Source organism: Podarcis tiliguerta (genome assembly GCF_965153285.1).
Source record: "Podarcis tiliguerta genome assembly, chromosome: 1".
NCBI lineage: Eukaryota > Metazoa > Chordata > Lepidosauria > Squamata > Lacertidae > Podarcis > Podarcis tiliguerta.
Window position 1 is genome coordinate 99935276 of NC_139534.1, and position 20020 is coordinate 99955295.

Here is a 20020-nt window from a genome sequence, read left to right on the forward strand (position 1 = left end):
ACCTTAAGTCTCCAGGCATTGTTGGACCACAACCACTGCTATTCCTGACCATTGGCTATGCTGGCTGGTGATGGTGGAGGATGTGTAATAGCTTATAAATGCCAAGATAAAATGTTAATGGAAAGTGACAAAGACAGAGAAGGGAACTGTTCTAGCTAAGCTAAGAAGTAGAACTAGAGGGGGAAATGAGAGCAGTGTTTATTAGTCCAATAACGTAACTGAGGAAGGCTGCCCTAGATAAAAATCTAGGTGAGAGCTCATTGTGGCCACTCGGTGGTAAGAGGAACACGTGCCACACAAATGTTTTGCTCCTCTCAGTTCTTATTAGATCTACATCAGAATGATACAGGGGCCGGAATTTAAAGAAAAGTGTTGTTTCTGTTGCACTGCTCTGTAAAACTCAAAATAATTCATAGCCTTTCACCATCAGATGCTAGTCCAGTAAAAAAAAAAAAAAAGTAGCCAGAACAATTGTCCTGAAGTATTATTTGCTCAGAAAATAGGAAAAGGCCATTGGTAGCTACTCACTTATGGTTCTAGATTCAGGTAGGTAGCCGTGTTGGTCTGACACAGTTGAAATATTTTAAAAAATTAAAAAATTGTCTAGTAGCACCTTAGAGCCCAACTAAGTTTGTTCTTGGTGTAAGCTTAGAAAGTGTGCATGCACATGAAATCTTATACCAAGAACAAACTTAGTTGGTCTCTAAGGTGCTACTGGACAATTTATTTAATTTTTTAATATATATTTATACTCACTTATGCTCACCGAAGACAAGAAAAGAATATCCCAGGCTGCATACCTACTAACCTGTTTGTAGCATTAAAAATCCAGCTTTTCTCATTCTGTAATCATCTAAAATGATTCTAAATACTGCCTTCCACAAGGGTGGGTGTGGTTACTTGATATGCATTCTAAAACCCTCCCTTTGATTACGTTATCCATGCCATTTCTTCCCTCAGACCCTCCAAGTGTCCTTATTTTCCAGGGACAGTCCCAGATTCACAGAAGCCGTCCCAGTTTCTGGTTTGATCTTGGAATGTCCCACTTTTCCTTTGGCTGTCCCTATTTTCATTGGAGAAATGTTGGAGGGTATGGAGTTATCTGATCCCCAAGCTATTTGAAGTCATCCCTGTATAGGGAAGGTTTTTTTAATGTTTTATTATGTTTTTACACAAGTTGGACGCTGCCCAGAGTGGCTGGGGCAACGCAGTCAAATGGGAGGGGGTATAATTGGTGGAATTATTATGATTATGATTATTATTTAGGACATCCCTATTTTCATTGGAGTAATGTTGGAGAGTATGCTCCCTGCACATGCCCCAGGTGAATGAAGAAGTGCCCATCCATAATGTCATTAGGGTGGTGCGAATACACCTTCCATTGCTACGGCAATTTGTTTTCAAATGGACACACTGCGGGGTAGTGCAAAATCAATCTGCAACAAACCTTTGTTGTTGAATGACACCAGTTTCTCAGTAAGCACTTGTCTGGGGTAAGAAATATGCAATAGATCTAGATTGTGTGTGGACTATATAGAAAAAACAAGTGCTCGTTCTCCATTGATTCAAGATTAAAATGTTGTACGTATGCAACTTGAGAGTCCTGAAAGGGCAGTGATGCTTTGTTCCTTTTCCCTAAGGCTTTCTCTGTATTTCTCCATTCAGTATGTCATACCTTTCAGAGCCATACCTGTAGAATGTGATCTGCAGGATCATAAAATAATATTGTTATTAGCAGTGTGTAATAGTTATTAAAGGTAAAGGGACCATTAGTCGCGGATGACTCTGGGGTTGTGGCGCTCATCTCGCTTTATTGGCCGAGGGAGCCAGGGTACAGCTCCCGGGTCATGTTGCCAGCATGACAGCCGCTTCTGGCGAACCAGAGCAGCGCACAGAAACGCCGTTTACCTTCCCGCCAGAGCGGTACCTATTTATCTACTTGCACTTCATGCTTTCAAACTGCTAGGTTGGCAGGAGCAGGGACCGAGCAACAGGAGCTCACCCCGGCGCAAGGATTCGAACTGCCGACCTTCTGATCAGCAAATTCCTAGGCTCTGTGGTTTAACCCACAGCGCCACCCGCATCCCATGTAAAAGTTATTAGCAGGGTTTAAAGAAACAGAGTGACATCTCCAGGCTGTTCCTGTCAAACAACTGGGGCACTTACAGGAAATGTGGTAACCATTAGGTAACTGGCAAAGTGAACAGAGTGCTGGAAAATCACCAGGGTAATTCAAATGGATGTTGACGTGCTGGGTGGCAACAAGCCCAGGGCACAAATAGTGGAATGACAGGGTGACAACAAAACCAAGGTTTATTGGAGGGAATTTATTTGATGTTCTTTGAGGCAAATCCAAAAGATGTTCCAAAAGGGCCCCTCGGTGCTAAAAGAAGCAGAGATGTAGTGCGTTTACATCACATAATGATAAGTCCATCCTATGTTGCCCACAGTATATAAAGTACAACATTCTAGTGATGACGGAAAAGCTTGTAATCCAAGTAAGCCAATATAGTTAGATTTAAACCCATACAGTTCCACTGACCTCCAAGGAGATAATTTGCCAATCCTAATTCTGTTACTTTAAGGTAGGCCACAATAATTTAAGTGGGTGTGATCTGCTCGTCATTTTTACTAGACTGCCCATTAGCAAGCAGCTTTGATTGGTACAAATACATGTTAAAAAAGAAGAAGAGGGTGGAAAAATCATAGATGTTCATAGATAAATTCTCCGTTGTGTGCATGGGGAGGGGATTTGAAACTATGGGAGTGGCTTGCCTAAGTCAATTTATTGACTTCATAACAGTTTATATTTGGCCCAGGCACTTCCTGATTTATATCCCAATTGCTTAGCCACTATGTTATGGTGACTATTTTACATGTTTGTTATCTCAAAGATCACACTTATTCAACGACAGCAAGCCAAGATAGCTTGCTTTATTTAATGCATAATCTAGAATTTTGCTGGAACATCAAAGTAGTATTACTGTTCCAACAGATTAAATTAATTGAATGTAAGTGTGTTTGTAGCTATAAAACATAATCCTTCATTTCCGGGGAATGCTGATAAAAGTTGTGTAGGCTGAATTTTCCATGTGGTGGGTTTTTCATCCTTTGATCTAAATTAATATGATGGTTAAATGTTTATGTTCCCCACATTGGTAGCAACATGTGGTTGAACTACAGGTAACTTATGTGAACAGGAGCAATCCTACTAACGGAACAGGGGAGAACTGAAGGCAGAAAATCCAAAATATTCAAAGTCCTGCTGAGAGCATGGCAGCAGGATGGAAGGGAGGTCAGAGATTAGTTTTTCCTTTTCCTTTTCCTTTTCTTTGTTTTTCATTGGTTGGGATTCTTGTTTGTTTTCTGATTCTGAGATTTCCCTCCCATTCTTTCCAGTGTTTCAGGACTGATATATTCTCACCACCTCCACCCCATTTGAAAGATGGTGTTGGGGGAACGGGAAAGCTTTGGATTCAAGTCTTTCCATAGTCTACCCTCATCTCTCCTGGCTCACCCCTGTTTTGCTGCTACCAATATTGGAGCTCCAATACAGGATTAGCAAGTTTAAGGCTGCAGAGGTTTCTGCAGTGGCTAGTAGAGGCCTTTAGAGGTTGGATCTCCGCTCTGAGGTTGGACTTCCCTCTCCACCCTTGGAGAGACACCCTACAGCCTCTAGGATGCCCTCCTAGGAACTATAGAAATGTTCCCTAATAGTGGCTGTATCAGGAATTCAAATCTATTTACTATTTTCCTGAATGATTATATAAGGGTGATTTTCATATTTCACTCTTACTCTTCCTTCTGCTATTTTACTATCCTCCATTCTAACTTTTATTTTCCTCTAACTGTAACTGCTCCAAACAAATATTATTTATATTAGTTTTGTACTACAGTAATAGGACATTCATGAGTGGGAGGATTTCATTTGACATTGATCGTTAGCTCTTGTGAACTAGCATGCTGAGTAAATGTCACCAGTCACTTAAGAAGTATGAAGGATGTGTAGTCAAGAATTATTTATTGCTGTTCTACCAAGTTGATTTATAAATATTTGAAACAGAAATCCCCTTTCAGATAGCCATTTTATCATCTGTTTTTGGCAGAAAAGATGGAAGATTTTGAGGGTTAGCATTACAAAGTAGAATAGGTTGGGTTACGTCTCTGCAGCCACAGTCCCGTTTTATTTCTCACCAGTTGTGTTTGGTGGCTGGAAAAAGGTGGACATGGCCTCAGTTGCTCATGCATTGGACTATTGTGGGAAAGCAAACTGTGGGTTAGAAACTATCATTTGTCCATATTGTTGCCGAAAAGATGTGTGTGGAAGCAAAGTGATCAGCTCATATTGCACCCATCCAGCGTCAATCGTACCAGTTTCAAATATGCTTGCAGGCTCTACTTCTTAAAAGTTATTGACCTTTTAAAGACTTGGGTTATCCAAAATTCTGCTTACACACAAAGAAGCCACACCACTTGGGAGCAGGCCATTAAGGAGTGCTGCAAGTTATGTATCCAACTAAAGCTGTTACAAACCTCAAAAGTTTATCAGCTAAGCTAAGGAGACAAATTTGTACCCTTGGCAGTTATATTTTAAACTATAACAGCAGTTACTTCTCAAATCAGTCTTGGGGACACATCACACATTTTGCTGCATTTATACTAAATGTATTGATAAGATGTCTGAGTTCTACTGAACTTGCTCCCAGGTAAGTGTGTATAGTATTGTAGCCGAAAGCAACTGTTCAGTAAATCCGAAATGTTTCCTAGGAAGCACATTGCATTGCACTGAGTTGAGTTTGCTTCTTAGTCACTATGTTTCAAGCTGACCTGAAAATACATAAACTTTCTTTATTTATTTCCCTCTTAATCTTAGTGATTGGAACTAGCCCCTGCAAGAAGGCATTGCCGCCATCTTGCAAAATTGATCAGGCTCATAGTTAGACAAGTCTTCTCCACAGTGTGAAATGGTCTTGGTTGCATGTAGTTATACAAATGTGTATCTGAAAATCTTATTTTGGTACAGAGGGGTGATCACCAGTAAAGGTGGGCCTGTCAGAGTGCAAATCTTGCCAGGGCAAGAGAACTACCTTGCAATCTATGCCAATGGAATCCAGTCTCAAGCGCTCGCTAGATGGTCATCATCATTCTCAGTTTCCAGTAAGTGCATGTTCAAGTGTTATTATTTTGCCAAGTGAGTTTGGAAAGTATCAGCATGGAAGAAACTGGCTGGCTCATTATTATGTTTTCTGTTGGTTTGATTTTCTATTTTTAAGAGTAGCAAACCACCGTGCTGCTCCTCTTGTGTGATGTGATAAAGAATTTTAGACAAACCTAATGTACAAAATCAGCAGGCATCAAATGATGCCTTGTTGAGTCAAGGTTTTTCCTCCAGGGAGCCTCCTAAATATTTTAGGCTGCCGTGAAAAATATGTGAAGCATATGCAACTGTCAAAACATTGGCTTTTGCTTTGGCTTGAAAAAACTGATGCCAGGAATAATGTACATATTATTCCTGGACAGTTATGCAACGCATAACATGAATAATTACTTCAGAACTACCAAAGCAGTAAGTTCTACTCAATAGGCCGTAGGATGTGAGAGATCTTCATAAATGCACTCATTTACATTTGGTTCCTGATCTTTATTTGAGATGCTGCACTCTGCATGGTCATTCTCAGTCTCAGGGCTTTGGGCTTATTATATTTGCTCATGGGCCATTGAAAAGATAATACTTAGTTTACAGAGTCACCAGACTGTAAACTGAGAAACTGGTGCCCTGTTTGCAGTCCAGCTATGTTTCTGATGAAACTAGAAGTTGAAATATTTTAAGTAAATTAACATTCTGTTCTTGTCAGTCACTTGTTTCTCCCTTTCTCTCTCTCTTTATATATATTAGTTAACATTATTGGCTTCCATCAATAATGACTTACATCAAATAATCATCAATATAAAAACAAAGTAAAAAAACATTGGGGCATGCATCATTGGTATGATAAAAAGTATTCCAGTATAGGTAACTGGGGGAAATATTCTTGTCATCTGTAGGGTTTTCCATTTTACTTTCTGTCTGCCACTGCTCTGGAGTTAGTTTACTTTAGTATTACGCAATCTCATTTTAGGCTGGAGCATAGGCAGGAAGACTCTTTGCATCTAAATGCCTTAAGCTATTGTACTAGCTCCTAGGAGTCTCCTTCTCAGTGAGATCTAGTGGCTTGAGGTGTTGACTTTTTGCAGTTTCGTTTATTAGGTAAAACTGAGCATGTACAACCTGTTTTACTACAATGTAATTTGACAGCAATGCAGTAAGCTTAATTTATTTTTCAATGTGGTAACAGGACCCCAGAGTGCTGCACTTGAAGCTGTTGGGCGGCCAATTTCAACAGCACGCCCACCCACAGGTAAGATGTATCTTTCATACATCCCTCTCGCTGTTCTAGCTTCTGGCTTATCTGCGTGAAGCCTCTTCAGGGCACAGGGAACCTTCATCCCGCTGCCCTGAGGAGGCTTCTCGTGGCTTTCCCTGGCTCTTGCGGGAGGTGGGGGAAGGGACAGAGGGCAGCCCCTCAGTCCCTTCCCCCACCTCCCGGAAAAGCCTGCAAGAGCCGTGCTCCCTTTAAAGAGCCACGCGGAGCGTGTGTGTGGTTCTTGGGTGCTTTTCCCTGAGGAGGGAGAAGGGCAGCCCGTCAGTGATGGGCTGCCCTTCTCCCTCCTCGGGGAAAAGCCTACAAGCACTGCACACATGCTCTACGCGGCTTGTGAAAGGGAGAGCTTGTGAAAGAGCAGCGCTCCCTTTAAAGAATATTTTTTTTCATGCACTCCCCCTCTAAAAACTAGGTGCGTCTTATGGTGAGGTGCGTCTTATGGAGCGAAAAATACGGTAATTTGTATATTATTATTGGCAAAATGAACATATGTTATCTTATTTACTGGTAATCCCTTTAACGTGTGTTTGTGTGTGTAATTTTTTTTGGGGGGGGGGAGTTTTCAGCATTATACAAAACAAAAGATAAGTCCAGATAACAATCTCTGAAACCTGTTATTATAACAGTTAACAGTGAGTCTATCTCTGTCTATATCAGAGATGGGGAGCCCGTGAGCTGTTGGATGTGGTTGGACTGCAGCTCCAGCCAGCATGGCAAAGTGATTAAGGAAGTCATAGTGCAATGGTATCTGATGGGCCATCAGTTTCTTATCCCTGGCCTATATACTCCGCACTCTGTGTCTGTGGTCAGCAGCGTGTGTGTTTTTAAATGATTAAATAATAATGATGACATGAATCTTCGAAGTATGTTTTGAATGTCTGTGCTGAAGGGCCTTTCACAGCTCTATTACTAAGAGTACCTACATGTATAGAATTCTTGATGTTTCCTTCCTTCTAGGTAAACGGCCCAAGAAAACAGTTGAGAAAAAATCTGGGAACAAAGGTAGGTTACCATTTCACCATGTCCGATGAAACAAATCTCTCATGTTAATTTGCCCTTAAGTTAATCTAACTATCTTGGGTGTTCACAGACTGTAAAGCGGATATTGCTTTTCTGATTGATGGAAGCTACAATATTGGGCAGCGTAGATTTAATTTGCAGAAGAACTTTGTTGGGAAAGTAGCGGTGATGCTGGGAATTGGATCTGAAGGACCGCATGTGGGAGTTGTACAAGCCAGGTACTAGAAATATGTCCTATTTGGTACATCGCTCCTTCTTAGGTGCTATAATTTATAACAATGTGATTAGCGTGGGCATGATCTAACTAAAAAAGACATTATTACAGTTATGCATTTTCTGTTATAGTTTGAATCACATTTGAACTGCCTATCAATGCCATCTGTTTTCCTACACGTTAAATATTAAATGGCACCCATGGAGTATATTAGGAGTATATTAACAAGTAAATGAAAATAAATAGTAATAGTATAGAAAGTGATGTGTTGACACCAGTCTAGTGCAGCATTGTGATTACTGTGTTTAGCCCATTAGATCATGATGATAAACCCACACTTGTATCACTCCCTAGCATTCGGTAGCCAAAGGCACATTTTCTCTGGATGTTCTTGTGATGCTTTTGGTTATTTGTACAGCAGGTGTGGGGAACATTTGCTTCTCCAGATGCTGCTAAACTACAGTTCCCATAATCTCCAGCAGGTGTGGCCAATGGCCATGGATGATGGGAGTTGTAGTTCAGCAACACATTAAGGGTCAAATGTTCCCCACACCTCCTATATACGCTTGTAGTCATCAATAGATTTAATCTATATATAGGTATATTAGGGTTATTAGAACACAAGTGGGAAAGCATGGTTAGCATGATAAGGGACAGAATAATAGCTATTCAGGGAAGAAAAACAGATATGCATTTGCTAAAGCCCTGCCTCACATTACACCTCACCCCCTCCTATCTCCCTTTAAGTTTCTTTGATACAACTCACTGTTTTGTGCATCCAGAATACTTTTTTTAAGATGACGTCTGAAGTTCCCACAGTGCCAGATTAGCAGCCAGATATTAAGCACCACAAGACTGTGGATATACAGGGCATAGATACCCTCCTTACCAACAATTCCCCCAAGCTTGATACACGGTTGGTTTCATTCGGCTTCTGAATAAACTGCGCTTACGTTTGAACATTGTAAACAGAGGAAATGAGAGTGACCACCCACCACAGACATGCCAAAACATGGCTGTTTCTATATTGCGATGATCCAAAGCTTTAAGGTGGTATATTTGCTATTGACAGATCAGTTACCATCACACTTCCAAAGACTGGGAGTAAAGTTAAGGACAAAAGATCAGTGGTCCAATATAATGGTTTAAAATGCACCCAAAAGCAGCTCTGTTGGTTCTTAGGGATTGTAGGAAGCAAGGTGCCTTATACTATCAGACTATTTGCCCATCTTTCTGCCTAGCATTTCCTACTTCTGAGTGGCAGTAGCTTTTCACAATCTCAAAAAAGGCTCTTTTCCATTACATAGGAACATTGGAAGCTGCCTTATATTGAGTCAGAGCATTGGTCCACCTAGCTCACTGACAGCCAGTTTATGCTGGCTGTCAGTGGCTTTCCAGGGCTTCAGACAAAGGACATTTCCAGGGCTACTTGGAGATGCCAGAGATTAAACCTGGAAACTTCCACAAGCAAGGTGGATGCACTGCGACTGAGCTATGTCCATCTCCTATTACCTGCAACTTGGCCCTTTTTAGTTGGAGACACCAGGGATCAAAGCTGCATACAAAACGTCTCCCACTGTAGTCCTCACCCCAATTTTAAAAACAATACTTCAGTTTCTTTGGGATCCTTACATCTGGTCTTGTGTAATAGCAAGTTTCCAACACTGTAACTTTTTTTGGAAATCACTTCTGGGAGAAAGGGGCTATAAATCCTCCCCCCCCCCTCTAAAATTTGAACCATCTGTGAAATTAAGTAGTGGAGATTTTATTTCTGCCACTTCCTTCCTCCCTCCCTTTGTCTCTTTTACTAAAGTATCAACTCTGCTCTGTCAATCCACATTGATCGTTACTGTGCGAATGTAATCCAAAAACAAATGATTGTTAACAATATATGTAAAAGAAAAAGGACTAAAAACATCTGGAACAATTTACACTGCTTGTTACCAAGCTGATGATGAGTTACCCTATAAACATCTAAGTCACAAAAGGATTATTCAATTATATTTGTGGACTGCACTAGCAGCACAAACATTTCATCCAAGAGAATTAGTGTCATCTATGCTCCAAAAATGAGCAATTCTTCTGAAAACTTTAGTAGAGCCAAGAAAAGCTTTTTGTGCTGAGTGGCTGACGGTGATGGAAAAACACATAGAAGAGATTAAGGCTGGCAGAGTTTAAACTGAAAATAGCACTCCTAGATTTAGTTAAATTGTATATCTGACATGCAGCCAATGGATATGGTCACTTTGCTTTTGGTGGGAAAAATACAGAACAAAAAAACCCAGAACAGGTGCTTGGAAACAGTTTATTGAAGTGAGTCCAATGCGTTTTGACTGTAAATCTCTCTTCCGGGGCAGCTGTGAAGACATCCATTTAAACAGTAATTCACAACTAAGCACAAAAATATCTCCCATGGCAATAAAACATGATAATCTGCATCTTATTTTATCTTCATGTTTTTTACAGTTTCTTCTGAAGGACACATATCCAAATGCATTGGGCAAATGAATGCAACAGAACCCCGGGGGGGGGGGATGAAATCTGCTTTGGAAAGAGAGGGTTTAGAGTGGGGACAATTGTGGAGGTGGGGGTGGCGGGCGGCAGCGTGTACTTAAGCCTGAGCATACCTGCTTTTTTCCACTCCAATTCATCACATCACAAGAAGAGAGTGATACGACTCTCACCAGACCCTCCCCCCCCCCTGCAGCAACCCAGCTGCTTTTTCCTGTGAGAGGTTCTATTCACCTGTTTACAAGAGAAAACTTGTGTTTGGAAACCCAAGGGATAAAAAAATGTATTGAAGCATTTGTGTCAGGCAGGCAGAGGGTCAAGCATTTCTCTCTCTGTTCTTCCCTCCAAATAATCAATCATCTGCTTCCCTCTGTCAACAAAATGCTCTGATCTCCTTCCAGCTCCTGCAAGGTGGGGGTTTGGGGAATCAAGCTGATCATTCAGGCTTTTTGAGAGTGGACCTTAGATATGGTTGCTTCTGTTCATAGCTATCAAGTCAAGAAGCTCATGTCCCCCAAAGAAGAGATATGCTACGGGTTTCGGTTGTGGGGCAGGGGTTGCTAGAGAGCGAGACACATCAGCCGCCTTTCAAACAAGAAGAAAAGCAGATATAGGAAGAGAAGCTTAAACATGCTGACTTGGGAAAAGGGTTGTTACACAGCCTACACAACTTCCAGCAGCTCAGAACTTCGTTCTGTGCAATCAGAATGTGTTTGGTATCCAAACACGCCTAAAAATGTAAAAAAAAAGAAAACAATTATCTATTTTTAATTGTATTTAGAATCTAGATAAAGTTAAATGTGTGGTACAAGTTTATAAAATAAAAAATATGGCGTATATGGCTCCATTTTCATGGACCTCAGTGACATTTTCCGCAATGTTGTTGTTTGCTCAGATGTCTTTGTTTCAATGCTTTGGAAGGAAGACAAGAAGGTCTGTGGTCTACTTACATCCACTGGTAGACTAGCATGCAAATGTAGAAGATTCTGACTGGGTTTAAAAGAGTCAATTTTCTTCTAACATAAATTTGCAAGGCACAGAGAAAGGAGCAGGGTGGAGATACAGAAGATGTGCTCAGACTTCCCATTACTTCCCACTGTGCCCATAACACACATGGGACACAGGAGAAACTAGGACAACTATTAAGCACTTTTGAGATTCTTTACAAGCAGGCCCTACATGCAGCTAGATCATGCCTGAAGTGTTTTCACAAGTGGTTTTATGGTTGCCACCCGATGCATTCTTACTGTAGAGTAATTGCCATTGAACTCAATGGGATTGATTGAGTTATTAATATGTGTGTTGCTTAGAAAGTGAAAGAAAACTGTACATACCTTTTAATCAATGTGTGTTTCCGCCTCTAATTTACAAACCTGGAAAATGTCATCACTGATTAAGTGATGCTTGTGGAAATTGCCAAAGATTGTTCTGAGATAGGGTGCAGTCATATTTGAGGACTGCAGCTATGTTTGTTAAGGAAGCAGTAATTTACTTGTGTCTAGGAGCACCAGTGGGTCTGAATCTGATTCTATATTGGAGAAGAAACTAACAGAAACAGATGTAGTAAAATCAGTTTTGAAAAGATTCATAGATTAAATAATGCCACTCAGACTCCAAAGCATTAATTTTAGCACTGTTACATTATGACCTTGTTCTGTTTGTTTGTTTGTTTGTTTGTTTGTTTGTTTGTTTTTAAATAGTGAGCATCCAAAAACAGAATTTTACCTGAAAAACTTCACTGCATCAAAAGATGTTTTATTTGCCATAAAAGAGATAGGTTTCAAAGGAGGCAATTCCAATACAGGTAAGTACAAGCCCAGGCAGGCAAAAGATAAAAAATAGTATTTTCAAATAATGATGAGAGGAATATTTGAGAGGAACATTTGAGAGAAATTCAATGTAGCGCTAAGGAGGTGGCTCTGTCAGCACATTTCTGGTTGTCTGATGGAACATTCTCCCCCCTCTGCCCATTGCATGCCCATGAGACCCCTGAGGGCAGGAAGAAGAGAGCGGGGAAAGGCCCATTGCGTGAGCAGAAGTCATTTTGCAAGCTCCCACTAGTAGCACCATGCAGTTGAATCTGGCCTTTTATCTAGACTAAAGGCATTCAAGCTATTTGCACTTAGAAATGCTGCCTTCTGAAATAACAACCAAAGTGATTGACAGCCTTGAACAACATATGCTAGATGAGAGGTGAGGGACCTCAGGCCTGGGGGCCAAATGATGGGAACTGGAGTCCAACATCTGGAGAGCCACAGGTTCCTCACCCCCGATACAGAGAATCACAACTAAATCTCTTCTGGAACTGTTTCACACTTGAATCTATAATTCCTGTGTGTGATCCCTGCAGAAAAGCATAGGGCTGGATTCAGCTAACTTGTCCCACTAGCTCAAGGACTTCCGTGAGCACAATGGAACTTTTCTCCCTCTCTTTCTCCAGCCCCCCCACGACCCAAATTGGTGGGGAAGGGGGGCAGGAGAACCCCCAAAATTGCTTGTGGGGTGAAGAGGGGGGAAATCATTCATTCGGTCAAACAGAAATACATGTGCTGATGGATCGTTTGTAAAAGCACAGTGTTGATAATTTGTCATTTAAAAACTCCCACGCCTCTTCTGCTATGATTTTGTAATACCAAAACATTTGTGACCCACCCCTGTCATCAAATTTCCTTTTTTAAAAAAATCCACACTGTCTTTGATATATGGCTCCTTAAGCTGAACACAGGTTGCAGTGGCTCTTTGTCTGAAAAGGGCTAGCGCCCCCCCCCCCCCCCCCGCATGTAGGATGGCTGCCTTACTGCCACACTGCTTAGGTTTTACAGATTCTGCAGCACAACTAGGAACGCTCTGATAATTTATGGTATGTCTCAATTATGCATCTTAAAGAACTATTTCTATTTACTGTTCTTACGTTCCTGGTCTATGAAGTCTATGTTTTAGACATCTAAACAGAATGAGTTGTGCTTTCAAGTAGCAAAATCTAAATCATTTTTCTTTTCTCTCCCCCTCCTGCTACCTTATCAGGAAAAGCATTGAAACACACAGCACAAAGATTCTTTACTGCTGAAAATGGGGTACGCAAAGGCATTCCTAAAGTCATCGTGGTTTTCATAGATGGCTGGCCATCGGACAATCTGGAAGAAGCTGGAATAGTGGCCAGAGAATTTGGTATTAATGTATTCATTGTGTCCATCGCAAAGCCCACACCCGAAGAGCTTGGGATGGTTCAAGACATTGGCTTTGTTGAGAAGGTGAGAAAAGAACTTCCTAAATTTCCCGCCTCTGGGTGGGGCTTCAATAGATTTTGGACAAGATCCCCAACTGAAAATCGGCAGGTTATAATCCACGCTTTTGCTAAGGTAGTGTTATAAAAGGAAGGCAATGTCAACTGTCCTGGAGTGTCAACACAAGGGGGCTTGTGAAGAAGGCGCAGCAGAGACTGTATTTTTTGAGAATACTAAGGAAAAACCGTCTTCCGCAGAAACTGCTGCTTGCCTTCTATCACTGTGCCATTGAGAGCGTGCTTACTTATGGCTTATGTGTGTGGTACGGAAGCTGTACTACCCAGGACAGGATGGGGTTGCGCAGGGTTGTGAAGGCAGCAGAGAGCATTGTTGGCTGCCCACTCTCCACCTTAGAGCAGATTTATGCCACAAGGTGCCATAGGAAGGCACTGGACATAGTAAAAGATCCATCGCATCCTGGTCACTGTCTCTTCGAGCTCTTGCCGTCGGGACGGAGATACAGGACGATGAAGACAAGAACGAGCCGTCTTAAGAACAGCTTCTTCTCCAGAGCGATCTCGGCCCTGAATGGGAAGCCCGGACTTTGAAAGTCATCAAATCTCCTTTGCTGTATTTTACTATGTTTTTTTTATTTAGTGTTTTTATGGAGCAGCCAAGTAATTTCGTTGTCCCTGAAGGGGGCAATGACAATAAAGATATTATTATTATTATTAAAAGCTCTTGAGAGTTGAGAAGTTTAGTGTAAAGTTCAGGAGATGGTGCAGCTGTGCTCTAGAAATAACCATTACTCATCAATCATGCTACAGGGAACGTTGTAATATACATAAGAAACATTCTATACAGCAATCTAAGTAACAATAGCTAAGCTTGCTAGAGGAAGGAAAGCATTTTCCCAAGTAGTAAATATTATGGGCTATATCCAACTCAGAGTAGACTCATTGAAATGGCTGAGCCTAAGCTAGTTATGCCTATTAATTTGAATGACTTTGCTCTAAGTAGAATTTAAATTGGATACAGCCTTGATTTTGCTTGCCGGTGTAGCATCACTAGGTTGGGCATACTTGTGTCTCTAGTGGATGAAGGCAGAAGTAGCTTTTACAAGAAATAGTCTGGTCCCCCTTCAGTTTTTTGCCTCAATATCACATTCTCCTTTGGCTTCTCTTACTCTTTCATCTTGGCTTAGCAATTTTATTCTTCTGTTATTCCACTCTTTTTACTGTTATTTCTCTGCATAAATACACACACACACACACACATATACACGCACACAAAGATTAGAATCCATGGCCTCGCTTTTGGGAGGGGGGCAGCTGGGGTGGATTCTTAGAGACAAGTCCAGTCAGCACTAGTAGAGGTATTGACCGTTCCCTCCCCACAATCTGCATTTACCAGGCAACGTGGAGGGGCTTTCTTAAATGGGCTGGGCACAAGCAAGGTTCAGTGGAAACCACATCCATCCCTGACTTATTAGTATTCCTACAGGAAGGTCCTTGACAAAGGTTCAAACCTAATATCCAAAAAAACCCAAGCAGTGGCCATTTCTTCTATTCTGGCATGGCCGGATAGCCCTGCTCTGACCACTCACCCGCTAGCAAACCACGTCCTCCGTTATACGCCAGTTGTCCATCATTTTCCTTTCTGGGATCTTCACACGGTGTTCTCAGCTCTCCAATGTCCACCTTTTGAGCCACTGAAACAAGTACTGTTGAAGATCCTCTCTTTTAAAGTGGCCATCACCTCAGTCCAGAGAATCTCTGAGATCAATGTCCTATCGGTGACAATGTTAGAAATATGCAGAGCAGCGACCTGGATGTCCCTGAGCACAATCACCAGGCACCTTTGCTTCCTCTGAAGTGGCATTTGGCAGGGGGCGGGCGGCAGCAGGCTCTCCCATAGTAATAACTTGTTACAGTTGGGACCCACCCTAGTTGGGTAAGCTTTTGTACATCCCAACCCCGTGATGCTACACTGGCAGACAGAATAGTACTATTGTACCTACCTGAAGGGTAGATTTGCTTGTTCAGTGTAGTATCACTGGGGCCACACCCTGCAACACCTTTTCCCATCTCTGTTTGCACAGTTGGCTTTCAGGTAATAGTTTGTTGTTGGAAACAGGTAAACAATATCCTGAGCTTCAGTTCCCCACTGTTCATGCTCAGTGAGTATGCAAAACTGAAGAGGGGACAGACTATTTTTTGTAAAAGCTCCTCCTGCCTTTGTCCACTAGAGTTGCAAGGAAGCCCAACACAATGATACAACACTGGGCAAGCAAATCACCTTTCAGGAAGGTACAATGGTTCTTTCTGTTGAAGTCTAGGAAAATATGCCCTTTTTAAAATAGACAGTCTCAAGGGAAGATATAAGCACCGTGCATCAAAAACAAACATTTAATGCAGTCCCTCCCCCCACCAAAAGAATAAGGGTATAGATAAGTAGTTAACATCCATTTATTCAGTAGAAGAGCCAAAATCCATAGCTTTTCTGTTTTGTTTTTTAAACAGGCTGTTTGTCAAAATAATGGCTTCTTCTCCTACAACATACCCACTTGGTTTGGTACTACAAAATATGTGAAGCCACTTGTTCAAAAACTCTGTGCTCATGAACAAATGTTGTGCAGCAAGACATGCTACAACTCAGTCAACATAGCTTTCCTGATAGATGGCTCCAGCAGCGTTGGAGATAGCAACTTCCGTCTGATGCTTGAATTTATCAGCAATGTTGCCAAATCATTTGAGATCACAGATATTGGCGCCAAAATTGCAGCAGTTCAGTTCACCTACGACCAGCGCACTGAGTTCAGCTTTACAGACTACGTCACAAAAGAGAGGGTTCTTTCTGCCGTCCGAGGAATCCGTTACATGAGTGGTGGCACAGCTACTGGAGAGGCCATTAGCTATACAACCAGAAATGTTTTTGGACCTGTGAGAGATGGGGCCAACAAAAATTTCCTGGTGATTTTGACCGATGGCCAGTCTTATGATGATGTCCGAGGACCCGCTGTTTCTGCTCACAAAGCAGGTAAAATGATTGTCACTGTCTGCGCTCATACAAGTTACGTCTGGTGTCGGGAGTGTGGCTAATGATCTGAACAGCTGTGAAAGATAATTCATAGTTGTTCATTGCTATGTGTATTAGAACTCATTGGGTGGTATCTGACTAGGTCATACTTGGTGGACTGAAGCTAGCCTTGATTAACAACTCTACAGATGTCGGTGGGTCTACTCCGACTATGATTTAGTCAGATACCGTCCATTACTTTGAGATACCCATACTGGGTTTAACAGAGATTCCCACTACGTTCTGGACCAACTTGCCTCATTACTTGTGACACAACAATCATAAGGGCTTGTATCCAAATCAGCACTAAGTCATGGTCGCATTGGCACACAGATTTCTGCTTGCACAATGGAACTTTTGCCCTCTCCTCCTCCATGTGCTCCCTAAGTATGTTCTTGGTGTCCCTCAACCCTCGAGAGCAGATATGGGGAAGGTGTGGGGCACATGCAGGGGCAGGAGAATGTGCAAAGACTCATTGTACAAGCAGAAATCCTTGCACTAAAGGGACATGTTGTTTGGATACTACCCATAGACTAATCAAGAACCCAAAATACATATCGTGTGTGATATGGGATCATTCTGCAAGCCATCTTACAAAACCAATCTCTGTATTCCTGTGAAATTGAAGCAGCACTAACATACAGCAATGGGCAGGTCCTATAACCTCTTTATAGCTACAAAATAGGATAATGACACAGGCCTCACTTTTTTATTTTTATTTAAGGAAGACTCAATAAAGCATTGTCATGTCTGCTTGAGGCTTAAACCAGCCTTTCTTTCTTGCAGGTATTACCACCTTCTCCATTGGCATTGCTTGGGCACCACTGGAAGACTTAAAAGATATGGCATCTGAACCAAGGGAGACGCACACCTTTTTCACAAGAGAGTTTATGGGACTGGAGCAGCTTGTTCCTGATGTTGTTAGAGGCATTTGCAGAGATTTCTTGGACTCCAAACAGTAAATGGAAGGCTGCAGGAGATGACTCTAAATCACGTCAGGAATGCCAAGGAGGTCTCTCTAGGGTATAGATGTTCTGTTATTCTAGCACACAAAGGGCTACTCTTCTGCTTTCTTTAGGCAGATCTTGTACGGAAGTCAGTGGAAGTTTTGTTTGAATAAACAGTAAGCGGAGAAGTTAGCCCAAAGCTGCCATTACATATGTATATTTAATATTTCTCAGTTAAAGTTTAAAGTGATGCAGATCTTATAGTTAAGGTTACTTGATATTCATGTTATGTATATAGAGAAAATACACAGCTGCTCCTGGCATTAAATGCTGAATATAATCTCAGATACATTCTATCAAGTGTAAAAAAGATTGCTTTAGAATACTATCAACTGTGGTGAAAGGAATATTTTGCTGAGTACATAGCTATCAGCACTGCATTTGCATAGCACAGACTAGTGCTTAGAACATCTTGTATGCATCCTGATAGGCAGTTCATGTACAGCAATTAGTTTCTTAAAAAAACTATTTGACTACTCCAAAGCACAAATGAAAGCTGTTTAAAATCTGGCTAAGTTTGGATTTAAAACAAAACAAAAACAACATATACACACAAACCTTGGTCATGTGCATCTCCAAAGATTTGGTACTGTATGAATAATTACTTGCTTTAAAAAAATAAAAAGTATTGAGTTCTCACTTCCTTAATTACCTAGAATGCAATGAAACTATTAAGAAGAAGAAAAATGTTTTAAGGGGCAACTTTCAGCTTTTATCTGAATTAATTCAATTGTTGTCAGTGGGATTAAATTCATTTAAATCCAGTCATACCAGATTAAAAGACCCATGAATTGGGCTGTAAACAGCCTACCCACCATCAACTGCAGAACTGTTTGCGCCGCAACAAGTTGTTTTGTTTGTAAACATTATAAGCAATTATGAAAGGTACAGAAGGGATCATATTTAACTGGCTTTTAGTCATAATTTATGATTGTCAATATATTACATAAATATAAGTGGCAACAATGCCTAGTATTTTTCTACTTTATTATCTAGATATTTCAACACAGGTGGGTTTTTTTAGTATGTGGGAGGGAAAAATATGCACTTTTCTCAGATTACTATTTTATTCATAGCTTTAAAACTGTTTGATATGGAAAATACACATATCTTACATGACAGCTGTTCTCCACACTATGGTTTGTTTGTTTTTTTATAAGACTCCCAATAGTATGCTATAATTCAATAAAGCATTAACAAAGAATGCAGCTGTTTGTATCATTAACTGTGGAATTATCACAAGAAAACAAAAATTATTATTGTATACTGCTTGGGGAAATGATGAATTGTAGCAAGTGGTATAATGTAAGGCAAGGGTATGTCATCAATCTCAACCTACCCCATGGTAACTGTTTGCAGGGGGTACGGTGGTGGATTCACTGGCTCTGAATTGTTCAGGTGATGAGGCAAGAGCAGGCATGAGGCTTGCTTCTAAAACTGAACTCATTTGTAGGAGGGACACCTTTATATTATTTCAGACGAAATACCTGCCACTTACACCTTGTATGTTGAAGCAACCAACTTTCCTACTGCTAACGTCTCGTTTTAAAATATTCCCTTATTCACCAATTAGTAGACAAGGGCTGCCTTCGGCTATAGGACAAACATACCAGAAGTCTTCCAATTTAAAAGCCAAATATATTGGGTGAAATCCAGCATTGGAGTGAAATGACACTTGCACAATAGGGCTTCTTCTTCCTTTCCTCCTGTAAAGTCCCCTAACTGCTTGGGTACATGGAAGGCCCCATTGCATGAGCTGAAGTACATCCAAACAGCATTGGCTGCCCCCATTAATTCTGTTGAAACTTATTTATGACAGGCTTATTAGTGAGTTAGATGTTAAATACGTGAATATTTGCTTTAAGGTTACTTTAAAGAGGGATAAATTTACTTGCACTCATTCTCTTCCTTTTTGGAAGCCAATAGCCAGTTCCTATTATCTTCTCTCATTTCACATGCTAGCAAGGTTATGCTTAAAATTCTTCAAGGAAGGCTCAAGCAGTATGTGGACCGAGAACTCCCAGAAGTGCAAGCTGGATTTCGAAGGGGCAGAGGAACCAGAGACCAAATTGCAAACATGCGTTGGATTATGGAGAAAGCTAGAGAGTTCCAGAAAGACATCTACTTCTGCTTCATTGACTATGCAAAAGCCTTTGACTGTGTCGACCACAGCAAACTATGGCAAGTTCTTAAAGAAATGGGAGTGCCTGATCACCTCATCTGTCTCCTGAGAAATCTCTATGTGGGACAAGAAGCTACAGTTAGAACTGGATATGGAACAACTGATTGGTTCAAAATTCGGAAAGGAGTACGGCAAGGCTGTATATTGTCTCCCAGCTTATTTAACTTATATGCAGAATTCATCATGCGAAAGGCTGGGCTGGATGAATCCCAAGCTGGAATTAAGATCGCCGGAAGAAGTATCAACAACCTCAGATATGCAGATGACACAACCTTGATGGCGGAAAGTGAGGAGGAATTAAATAACCTTTTAATGAGGGTGAAAGAGGAGAGCGCAAAATATGGTCTGAAGCTCAACATCAA

At 41.1% G+C, this 20020-nt stretch overlaps 1 protein-coding gene across 1 annotated transcript in view; it reads left to right on the forward strand.

Annotated features, from left to right (window-relative positions):
• The window catches only part of COCH (cochlin), a 33396-nt gene extending 14719 nt beyond the window's left edge, over positions 1-18677 (forward strand). The window contains exons 5-12 of the mRNA XM_083452637.1: positions 5024-5157; positions 6336-6398; positions 7380-7424; positions 7513-7660; positions 11868-11971; positions 13192-13418; positions 15914-16430; positions 17256-18677. Of these exons, the coding sequence (XP_083308763.1) occupies positions 5024-5157; positions 6336-6398; positions 7380-7424; positions 7513-7660; positions 11868-11971; positions 13192-13418; positions 15914-16430; positions 17256-17431 (1414 nt within the window). The 3' untranslated portion in view covers positions 17432-18677. The remainder of the gene's footprint in view (positions 1-5023; positions 5158-6335; positions 6399-7379; positions 7425-7512; positions 7661-11867; positions 11972-13191; positions 13419-15913; positions 16431-17255) is intronic.
• Positions 18678-20020: the final 1343 nt, after the last annotated feature.